We start from the raw sequence: 12,065 nt of genomic DNA on the forward strand, positions 1-12,065 counted from the left end.
TGCAGATTGTAAATTCAGCTGCCTCTTTTTAGCTTCTATGCAACAAGCTTCCTCTTTTTTATTTAATTCTACTTCTTGATGCTAATAGCAACAGCAGTGGGTTTTTCAGCCTTTGTTGCTCCTAGAAGCTTGTTAACCCCGATTACATTATCGTCTTTGATTCAGAACCTTTTGACAGCAAAAGCTTGTTATTCAAAACCAAATCAGAATTTGTTTCTTCTCTCATGGTTCCTTGAAGCAATCATTGATCTCATAATATTTTAGTCTCAGTGTTACATACTAGTAGAATACCAGAACTATGAACGTAGTTCCTTTCACCAACTTCTCAGTCAAGCATGGAAACATCACCTAATAAGTGTTACTGTTGAGTCTTGAGCACAATGCAGGGATCATTCTGAAAAGTGCAACTGTGGTAGTTCTGATCTTCAGCACTTTTTGCCTCTGTTGCACCTTTGCTATGACAATGATGGAGCGCAGCTCTTGCCCAGGACTACCAAGGACTCCATTCAATATTTTGTAAGGCAAAGTACCTTTGAGCTCAGGAAGCAAATCACCACGTGATCCTCTAAAAAGCCAAATCCTAGGATCTACATCAACTTCATAGAAATTATAAAAGGTCACATAACTAATTTAAAGCAAATTGTTTAACATGTACATACTACCAAGTATTAACATTAGCTTAATTTTTAGCTTTTATTTCTCCATAAGAGTTAAGTATGATGGAGTGAAAGAAGAAACTCAGTAACACTGCTAGATTGATACAGTCAAAGTTTTTGAGAGAGACTATATTCACATACTTTATATGTAATGCTTTTCCTTCATGAATAAAAGCAAGTTGCACGTACTTAAAAGATTTGTATTGATTAAATATCATCAGTAGAAAAAATTAGGCACAAAAGGGAACTAAGAAAAGCAAACAAGTCATTTGGTTAGATCATCAAGAACCAGAAAATGGTTTTCAGATACTACTGCTACTTACATCACCCACATTCTCCCAAAATACAAGTGGTCTGGAGACATAAGAGGAATAAAGGGCAGAAAGAAAAACAAACAGACAGATGAACGGACAACAAGGAGAAACAGAGACTCTAGTACTCTCTGTGCAAACAGTCCGCATGGCACCACAGACTCAAAAAGCCATCTGAGATAAAGGAAAAGCCAGCCTGAGAGACTGAAGGCAGGAACACAAACAATTCAAGACATGCTTTCAATTGAAATGACGACCTATGCGCACCTGTGTTCAAGTATTCCATTCCAAAACTCACTGCTTGCAAACAGTTGCATCTGAGGCAGCTTGTTCACATAGCCTTCAACTGAGCCTCAGATCATGTCTTTTCAGCCTCTCTCCTCCTGTTTAATCTCAGTCAACATTGGTAAGAAAAAAAGAAAGCAAAGGACTCGTGCTGACTGTATTGTCCTTGGGTTCACCTTACAAATTCTTCTCCCTTGCTTATGCCAATTTGGTTTATTTGGATTGTAAATACTTTCAGAAAAGAGCCACTTTTCCAGCTTTGTAACCGAACAACTGTAATCCTTAGACTTCATCCTAAGACCAAAATGAACACCGGTAAATCAATCAAAATACAGAAAGCTAAAATTTGGGCTCCTGTAGAAGTCAGTAAAAAACAGATTTCAGAACACTCAAATATCTATTAAGTTTTCCTTCAGTTCTGACAATCCCTGTAGAGGTGACTCTATCCACATTTCCCACTATGTGTCCTCCAGATAACTATTTTTGCAAAATACCAACAGTCAAAGCCCTCCCACCTCATAATCAGCAGAACGCCTGCAACTGCTGCCTCCCTGGAGCATAGTGCTTACCAGTCCAACACATGTAGTGATCAATACAATCACCAAGAACAGAATTGCAAGCCACTACAGAGACCTCCAGAACTGCAACAAACCTGGATAAGCATGTCAAAAGTAATGCATTTGAAAAGCTTGAATACATACCTGTCATCCAACTCTATCCTTTTCATACTGTGTAGGTGCAAGACAGCTAATATTATCGCCACCAGGAATATAACAGCACAGCACACCCCTACACTGATATAAAACACGCGGGTAGAAGTGGTGGGAGCTGCATTTACAGGATCAACTGAAACAGAAAGTGAGAAGTTACTGAGCCTTTCTCAAAAAAAGCAGCAAACTATATTCCATTGTTCCAAGCAGGCTGACTGCTTCTGCTCCCAGTGTTCTCCCAGATTCCCCTGGCACCAAGGTCATGGTACTCAGGTGGCAGCAGGGAGCTGAAGCCACCCTAGCAGGGAAAGCATTGTGGTTCCTGCTGCAGCAAAGCAGGGCAGGGACAGCAAGCCACTTAATGCCTCCACTCACTTACTAAGACAGAAGAAAAATTCCTATCGAATGAAAAAAGCTAGCCAGGAGCTTCCTAAAAGGGTCTTGCAGTTTCACAGACACCCTGTAGTCTCTGTCCCACACAACCCCTAGATTCTCCTCCACAGCTCCCACCGAGGCAAATACTTGAGACACAGTACTCCTCATACCATTCCCATATTGCAAAACACAGTTACTAGCAGCACAGACAAACCATGCTTCCTGCTCAGCCAAGCCCCAAATGTAGCAAATGACATTAGAGAACACAGACTTGCTAAGTGGGGCTGAAAAAGCATATGTCAAATAGGATACCGGAACACATATCAATATAGGTATTAATCCTGTTTTTATTTCCTATGTGCAGCTTCCCATTGGTGCTTACTGAATGTTCCGTAACACATAACTTCAGCTTCTGCTTCTAGTTTTAGAGTAGGATGGGTGGATTATGGATCCCAGACCCACATCTTAACGCACCAGTGGTGCAGGTCAGTTAATCCTCTTTCTCAAAAGAATCTGAACTGAAAATTTTAGGGCAAAATTTTACCTTTCCACCTTAACAGCTTGCAGGCTGTCTGTTGTGCTGACCTTCAGCTTGTACTAACAAGCTGCATAGATCAGAGGGACTTGAGACAGCAGGAGGCAGGATTTAGCTTATCTTGTTTTATCAGCAGGGATGACTGAGCAGCCCTAGGCACTCCCTGCTTAAAATCATGTACTGTAGAGATGACAGTTGTCCTGGAACAGAAGCAGGTGGTAAAAAGAAAACTGAGCAATGTTCTCCATGGCTCTCCAAAAGCATTTTAGCAAAAAGCTTACACTGAGTGCCACAGAAGCTGAGCACATTGACAGGGATATTTTCAGCTAGAAGAGGAGTGAAAGAAAAAGAAATCACCTCATTCCATTCATTCAATACTGACAAGTTAAAACAGCAAACCCGACAGGTCCTAAAGTCAAGAAAATAGATCAAAGTTATGTATGGAAACCAGTGTCACCAAGATATGATAAAAAAGTTGTTACAGGATTAGAAACTTTTTCCTCTTCACCAGCATATACTTTCCATTGAAATGATTAATAAAAAAACTACTGAAACACTGGGTTTAGTACAGACTGCCAGGGGAGTATTTTCACAGGGAATGCTGCAAGCTTTCATTTGTTTAAAACTGAATTAAATCACACACTCAAAACTACTTACAGATAGCCTTGCTGCTGTTTTTGTCAGATGTTGGAGATTTCACTTCTGGTTCAAGTTCTAAACAGATGAGGGAAAGTGATTAAGCTTGGTACATAAATATGATTGTAGCCTTTTCAGGAAGTTAACTGCTTCATTTCTCAAAAAAAACAAACCCACTTTTCCAAATAGGCAAGTTGACTCAAGGGCTACAGTTATTTCTAGATTTCCATTTTAAAAAGCTAACCACTTTAAAAATAACACTTAAAACTTTAAGACATGTGGGTCAGATACATTTCACTGCTGATGCTTATGCACTCCTCCAGACTATCACAGATAGCAGAGTCCACCGAGGCCATGTTTGAACCCACAGAATCAACCTGCCTCCAGCCCCCTTTAATTTATCTGTAAAATCCCAAAGGAGCAGAGTAGAAAGAACAGGTGTAGAGTATGGGGTGTGTGTATAAATGCACACACTAAAAAGACCTCACAGATTCTGGTAATCCTCTGACCCCTTGGTAAGTCAGTTCAGTCTCAAACTTGTGGAAAAAGTAATCCAGGAAGGAAATAAAGATCACATGAACTTTACTTTGTCTTTTTCAGACCTGAACAGAAACTATTAAGTACACTGTGACCAAAATTACTAATGAGTTCCTGCATATTTTCAATTCACATGCTATATTCAACGTGGATTCCCAAGACACTCTATACTACTCCATACACAACTTAAAAAGTAATTGAGGTTTTTATGAACCCATAGAAACACAATCTTCGTAAGTATTATTTTTACATAATTTAGGAAGTAGTTTTGCCTCGCACAGCCCAATTGCTTTAGTAAGTCTATAGAAACTTGCTCTGCTCATTTAGCAGTTCAGCAAGCTATGAACGCATAAGTAGTACAAATTTCCTCCACTTCGGAAGGCTGAAAAAGCATCTAAGACAACACGAAGTAATGGTAAAAATGGCGTTTTTCAAGATATACTTTATCAACAAAAACTCTATTTACACTAGAGGGACAGATGAACTTTGAATTAAGAATTATTTTCCCATAACATCAATGCAAAGAGTATCATGATATTATGTAAAAAATGTGGACTTTAGCACAAGTTCATCCGTGAACATTTATAGCCAAAAGAAGTTACAGGCTTCCTTTTGAAAACTAATTAGTGTCCTCAGAAGCTCCAAGCAAACTGAATAACATCACCTGAGAAGAGGATATTGCAGCCAATTTTAAGGGTAGAGTTCATGTGATTCTCTAAAATAATTTTTCCTTCAATGCCTATGAACGTATTTTTAGGAAGTGGCCACAAGAAAATGTAATAATCTGAAAACAAACTAGGCTTCAATTCCTGATTTTGTTCCTTCCAAGCTCAATGGTGAAAAGTTTTTTTTTTATTAGACGTAAAAAAGTCTTAATCTATAGAATACATCAACATACTCACATCATTACTAACTCTTTTCTTTCCTGCCCTCCTCTTATTTTCACATATTCTGGGCACATTTACAGAATTACTCCATTCTTTTTGTTAAAAAAAAAAAAAAAAAAGCTCCATTTTTCTCTGAAACTGTTACCCAGTTTCTTACTCTACTTCCATCATTTATTATGGTAAATTATTACTCATGTCCATTGTCACATATCTCCCCACTTCCTTTTTCTATCCTGCTGTAACACTAAGTTGTTGAATGTTTGAAATTTAATGCCTTACTTTTGTAGCACATTTTCCTTCGTTTGAAATTTAATACTGTGATGTTTTTTGAGGAGTTTATTGTCAAATTGAGCTGCATTAACATCGTGACCTCGGAGTCAAGTCTGCCAGCACAGGAGAGTTCAACACGAAACACTGCAAACAGATAACGATTAAGTTTGACAACATTTCAGACATTTTGGTAAAAAAAACTTTAAATGATAGGGGTTCTTTCTGTATTATGTTTTTAGTGGACATTTTAAAAGAACTTCCCATTAAGAAATGCTATTTTAGTCTTCAGTCCTTGTATTTTCAGACAACAGTTAAGGGATTAAAGGTTATATAGTTCAAATAAATTTAAGTGAACCAGACTGGAGTTTACAGATTTCTAGAATAAGCCAAATTTGTGGGTAGATAACCATTAGCCATTCATTAGCATTGAGGTTAAAGTGTTCTCACAGAAGAAGCCCAGGCTGGTTCCTCCAAACACAGGAAAACAGATGCTACTTTTCCTCATTGCTTTTTCAAAACACTATGAAGATTAGCCTTTTTCACAGCAGTTAAGTTTGAAGCTTTTGGTCTCTGCAAATCTGTCTGTAATCAAAACCAAACTAATATGACAGAATTTATTCTCTAGATTTCTTATCAGTATTACTGATGTCAGCAGAGCAGAGAGAATAAGCCTAATTCCCTGCTGTCTGCCTGCACAAAAAGGTAGCACACACACACACACAAAAATTTATTTCCACCAGTGGATTTAACTCAAAAGGAATCAGGCAGTGAGGAATCATAGCTGAATAAGTAAGGAATGCTCAATAAACAAGTATTTGCACATACTTTGAAACAAATACATTTGTTTCTACTTGTTGCTAAAACAAATACATTTGTTTCTAGTATAACATCTAGGGAGGAGCTACTACATTGCCATAGTTTTCCCAGTTTTAAATTTACCATTAAACACTTCAAACGTCTTAACAACTCCTACACTTCTTAAAATTACATCTCTATAGGCTAGAAACTAAAGGGTACAGATTTTTAAATCCATGCAATTTTTAATTATTTATGTTGAAATGGAACCTTGTATATATTGAAAAAAATACCATGCCTCCACACTAGGGAGGTCTGTATCCTCCACTAAACATAGAAAAAAAAATCTACTCTCAAACAGACTAGTAGTCTCAATTTACAACTCCCTTTTAGCAATGTTATAAACTGTGGCAGAAGACCTATAAACATAGGATGCTTAATAGACTGTGTTCTTATGCAACATTACACACACTGGAAAAAACAAAAAAATTATTACCGAGTATCAGAAAGTATTACTTCTATCAGTACTAGGTATACATTTCAAAGGAAGGAAGGCAGCAACAGAAATCAGTTTGGTTACCTGAGAGCATGCGAGGGACCTCTCCTTCTAATGAAATGTTGGCTTGGGGCATATCCATAGCCACAGGATTATCTACCTGAAATCCCAATTTATATTCAACCTGCAAAAATAGTTAGAAGTTTTAAAACAAGTAAAATAAATAAATCTAATTCTAAAAAGAAATACTATGTAATTCTGGATAATTATTTCTTCAAATTAAAAAAAAATATTTTCAGAGAACACTAGGGATTTTAGATACTCAAAGTTTCTTACTTAAGTCTGAATATCAGACTTCTGAAACAGTTCAAATCAAGAAACCCAAATAGAAGACATTCTTCAAATCACTCTTGAAAATTTAGGCCAGAAATTAAAAGTGCTCCTTTAAAAAAAGACCTCACTCACTGATATTTTCACTCTTACTTGTTAAAAAGCTTACTCACTAGCACTATAGAAGTTAGGAAAATTCCTACTCATCTAATCAGTTCCAAGTTATAAACTATAGGGCCAAAATTCCTTAAAAACATCTTATTTGACTATGTCAACATTTTGTTTCCATTTGAAAGAGCTGATCCTTCAAGTTCTTATTCCCACAGGCAGAACAGAACCTACTGTAACTGAGAGTTACACAGAATCAGTAAGGTTGGAGGGGACCTCTGGAGATCAGCTAGTCCAAACCCCCTGCTCAAGCAGGGTCACCTACAGCATGTCAGACAGGGTTGCATCCAGCCGAACTTTGAATACGTCCACAGAAGGAGACTCCACAACCTCTCTGGGCAACCTCTTGCAGTGCTCTGTCACTCTCACAGTGAAGACATTCCTCCTCCTGTGCAGGTGGAACTTCCTGTGGGTCGGTTTGTGCCCAGTGCCTCTTGTGCTGTCTCATGGGACAACAGAAAAGAGTTTGTCCCCATCCCCTTGACACCCTCCCTTCGGATACTTACACACATTGATCCTCCCTCTGTCTTCTCTTCTCCAGGCTAACCAGGCCTAGCTCTCGCAGCTGTTCCTCATAGGGCAGATGCTCCAGCCCTCTGATCATCTTCATAGCCCTATGCTGGACTCTCCAGTAGCTACATGTCTCTCTCGTCCTGGGGAGCCCAGAACAGGACACAGTACTCGAGATGAGGCCTCACCAGGGCTAAGGAGAGCGGCAGGATCACCTCCCTTGACCTGCTGGCAACACTCTTCCAAATGCACCCAAGGAGACCATTGGCCTTCCTGGCCACAAGGGCACATTGCTGGCTCATAGTCAACTTGTCATCCACCAGCACTCCCTGGTCTTTCTCTGCAGAGCTGCCTTCCAGTAGGTCAGTCTCCAGCCTGCACAGGTACCTAGCGTTCTTTCTCCTTATGTGCAGGACTCTGCACTTGCCCTTGTGGAACCTCAGGAGACTCCTCTCCACCCAGCTCTCCAGGTCTCTCTGAATGGCAGCACAGCCCTCAGGTGTATCAGCCACTCCTCCCAGCTTGGTATCATCAGCAAACTTGCTGAGGAGGAACTCTGTCCCTTTGTCCAGGTCATCAATGAAGAAGCTGAACAGGATGGGACGCAGTATGGAGCCCTGGGGAACTCCACTAGCCACAGGCCTCCAACTAGACCCTGTGTTACTGATGACAACCCTCGGAGCTCTGCCTTTCAGCCAGGTCTCAATCCACCTCACTGTCTGACCCACACTTCCTGAGCTTATCTAGGAGGATGTTAAGGGAGACAGTGTCAAAAGCCTTGCTGAAGCCAAGCTACCCAATGTCCACTGCTCTCCCCTAAGTAACCAGTCATTCCATCAGAGAAAGCTATCAGATTGGTTAAGCAGGCTTTCCCCTTGGTGAACCCATGCTGACTACTCCTGATCACCTTCTTTTCCTCCATATGTCTGGAGATGACATCCAGGATGAGCTGTTCCATCACGTTTGCAGGGATGAAGCCGAGGTTGTTCGGCCTAGAGTTGCCTGAGTCAACCTTCTCGCCCTTTTGGAAGACTGGAGCGATGCTGGCTTTCTTCCAGTCCTCAGGCACCTCTCCAGTTCTCCAGGACCTTTCAAAGATGAAGGAGAGTGGCCTGGCAACAATATCTGCCAGCTCCCTCAGGACCCGTGGGTGCATCCCATCGGGGCCGATGGACCTGTGGATGTCAAGTTTGCACCAGAAGATCTCTAATCCTATCCTCCTCAACCAAAGCAAAGTCCTCCTTTCCTCATCACCAGGCTCTGGGATTCTTGAGGGCTGCCCTTATCAGTGAAGCCTGAAGCAAAGAAGGCATTCAGTAACTCTGCCTTCTCCGGAGCCTTTGTCACCAGGGCCCCCGCCCCATTCAGTAGTGGGCACACATTTTCCGCAGACTTCCTCTTGCTACAGATGTATTTGAAGAAGCCCTTCTTGTTGTCCTTGACCACTGTTATCAGACTAAATTCCAAATGGACCTTAGCCTTTCTCATCACATTTCTGCCTACTCTGACAACATTCTTAGAATTCTCCCAAGTAGCCTGTCCCCTCGTCCACATTCTGTGTGCTTTCTTCTTCTCTCTGAGTTTGGCCAGGAGCTCCTTGCGCATCCATGCAGGTCTCCTGCCMCCTTTGCTGGACTTCTTTCTCCTTGGGATGCACTGGTCTTGAGYGTRGAGGAAGTRATGCTTGAATACTAKTCAGCTCTCCTGGATCTCCCCTTCCTTCYAGKGCCTTAACCCATGTGATTTCTCCAAGTAGGTCCCTGAAGAGCCTAAAGTCCTCCCTCCTGACGCCCAGAGTTACAGTGCTGCTTATTGCCTTGCTTCCTCCGTGCAGGATCCTGGACTCCACCATCTCATGGTCACTGCAGCCAAGACCACCCCCAACCTTCCCATCTCCAACCAGTTCTTCTTTGTTGGTTAGGACAAGGTCCAGCAGGACACTCTTCCTCATAGGATCCTCCACCGCCTGTGTCAAGAAGTTGTCACTGATGCAATGCAGGAGCCTCCTGGACTGTTTGTGCCTAGCTGTGTAGTCCTTCCAGCAGATACCAGCGTGGCTGAAGTCTCCCACGAGAACCAGGGCTGGTGATCGTGAGGCTACTTCCAGCTGTCTGCAGAAGGCCTCATTTACTTTCTCTTCCTGGTCAGGTGGCCTGTAGTAGACACTCACAACAGTGTCCCCCACATTAGCCTGCCCTTTGATCTTCACCCATAAGCTCTCGATTGTCTCCTCCTCCACTCCTAGGCAGAGCCCGATGCATTCTAGTTGCTCTCTCACGTAAAGAACAACTCCACCATCTCGCCTTCCTGGCCTGTCTTTCCTAAAAAGCACATAGCCATCCATGACAGCGTTCCAGTCATGCGAGCTATCTCACCATGTCTCCATAATTGCAATGAGATCATGGCCCTGCAACTGCACACAGATCTCCAGCTCCTCCTGTTTATTCCCCATGCTGTGTGCATTGGTGTAGAGGCATTTTGGAGAGGTAGTCATACACACAGGTTTTGCAGGAAGGATGCAAGGGGGTCTCCCATAGCCATGTCCCACACGCACATTCCCAGCTGCATGCACCCATTGGGGGCCCCCCAACCCAAGTTGTGTTTTATTGACTACCCTCTCTCTGTGACTCCCCCCTTCCCTCTTCCTGCCTAGTTTAAAGCCCTCTTTACCAGGCTGGCCAATCTGTTGGCAAAGACACGTGTGCCCCAATTGGTGAGGTGAATCCATCTCTCCCCACCAGTTGCTGATCTTCAGACAATGTCTCATGATCATAGAAACCAAAACCCTGTTGCCAACACCAGCAGCTCAGCCAGGTATTCATTTGGAAAATTTGTCTCCTCCTCCTCCTCCCATCCCTCCCCCTAATTGGCAGGACCAAGGAGAAGACCACCTGGACTCCCAGACCCTTGACCACCATGCCCAAAGCCCTGAAGTCTTGTTTGATTGTTTCCAGCTTGCTCTCCATATCATTAGCACCCATGTGAAAGAGCAGCAGAAGGCAGTGGTCTGATGAGTGGACAAGCCTGGGTAGCCTTTCAGAAATATGTCCTCTTGCACCTAATTCAGCTCCTCCTGTGCAAACTGCTATGTGAACTCTTGTGTCTGTTCGCTGCCTCTGTTTGCTGCGCTCAGTCCTTGCCTGGAAATTTATCCTACCACTCCACATTCAGCTGAATCAATTTGGTTTCACTTCCCTGTCCCCCCTCTAAAATACAATAAAAGATGCATTTATATTATCAAGTTATTGCTAAGTAATTTTTAAGTTACAATATCAAAAGTGGAAATACCATCCAGTTTCTGAACCACTATGAACTATACTATGCAGCCCCATGATAAGCATTTGGCAACAGTATTCTGATTCACGAGAGAGAATGGTGCAATCACAATAATAGAACCAGGACTACAGAAGCTCAAAAATTCCTAGCAAAAATTCAGCCACAGGCACTGGGAAACTCTCAGAGCAGGGTCAGGTGACGCATGCAGCTCATGAGTCACAACTGTGAGGAAATTCCTTAAAAAAAAAAAATCGTATTCAAATGATAACTGGTTGAACTTCAGAGTATGCTATCTACTGCCTGAGAAGTTAGGCTACAATATCCAGTAAAAGGACTGGCTTGCATTGCACGCAGCACCTTTACAGGCCAAAATCCAGGCCTAAGTTACAACTCAGAAAGAAGAACACTAACAGAAGGTATCTTCAAATATTTAATTTATAAGTTGTTAAAAATTATCACTTTCTAATGTGGTCTTGTTCAAAAAAAAAAAAGAAGAATAACCATTGCTCAAGTTTTAGAAATAGAGATTGAATCTTTAGCAGAGACTAAACATAAAAATTTACTCTTGTAGATGAAATTAAGTTATTGGAAATCCTTCGAAATGTAAAACCACATGCAATCTTTATGAGTGCTGTTGCTGCACACTTCAGCAATGGTGTGCAACTGAAATAGAAGTCCCTTCAACTAAGACTCAATAAAACACCCTATATGATAGTTTTACAGATTCTCCTCTCCTCCAAACCTATGTTTTCAGAATCTCCAGAACAACTGCTCTACATTTGTTTACACTTCTAGAGGTTCCAGTGCATTGCTGCCTCTTCTGCCTGTTCAATTCACCACCAAAAGATATCCCATAACCACAAAAGTTGCATTTTTTTTATTCTGAAGCAATAAGTGTAAAATACTTCAAAAGTAGTGCTTAACCTTTCTGCAACAAGAGTTTGGATACATAATATCTTAAGTTACTGCTTCTGATCAAATAAATAAAAAATAAGGAACTTGAGATAATTATTTTGCACTTAGCATATGATAATTTTTGAAGAAAAAACATTCAATTACAATAGTGGGAATCTACAAATCACATACCAAATACTCAAACATAGAACAGAAATGATGTCTGCTTACCTTGGATTTAGCATGCCAACTAAAGTGAAGATTGCTGGTCTCGCTGGGAATTAAGAGATTGAAGGACAACGCATAATGATTAACAACATCATTCCTCACATAATACAACTCTGCATCAAGACCTATAATGAGAGCAGGAAGAAGTAAAAAAACAGTAAGACAG

The 12,065-nt window shown here is 41.3% G+C and overlaps 1 protein-coding gene across 1 annotated transcript in view; it reads right to left on the bottom strand.

Annotated features, from left to right (window-relative positions):
- Nucleotides 1–12,065, bottom strand: part of RYK (receptor like tyrosine kinase) — a gene marked incomplete at its 5' end in the record, with an annotated part of 66,866 nt that overhangs the window by 38,540 nt on the left and 16,261 nt on the right. The window contains 5 exons of the mRNA XM_085311939.1: nt 1,954–2,098; nt 3,530–3,586; nt 5,212–5,346; nt 6,578–6,677; nt 11,903–12,024. Coding sequence (XP_085168065.1) covers nt 1,954–2,098; nt 3,530–3,586; nt 5,212–5,346; nt 6,578–6,677; nt 11,903–12,024 — 559 coding nt within the window. The remainder of the gene's footprint in view (nt 1–1,953; nt 2,099–3,529; nt 3,587–5,211; nt 5,347–6,577; nt 6,678–11,902; nt 12,025–12,065) is intronic.

Source organism: Rhea americana, unplaced genomic scaffold (genome assembly GCF_003343005.1).
Source record: "Rhea americana isolate MKP2758 unplaced genomic scaffold, rheAme1 scaffold_352, whole genome shotgun sequence".
In the NCBI taxonomy this organism is placed as follows: Eukaryota; Metazoa; Chordata; class Aves; order Rheiformes; family Rheidae; genus Rhea; species Rhea americana.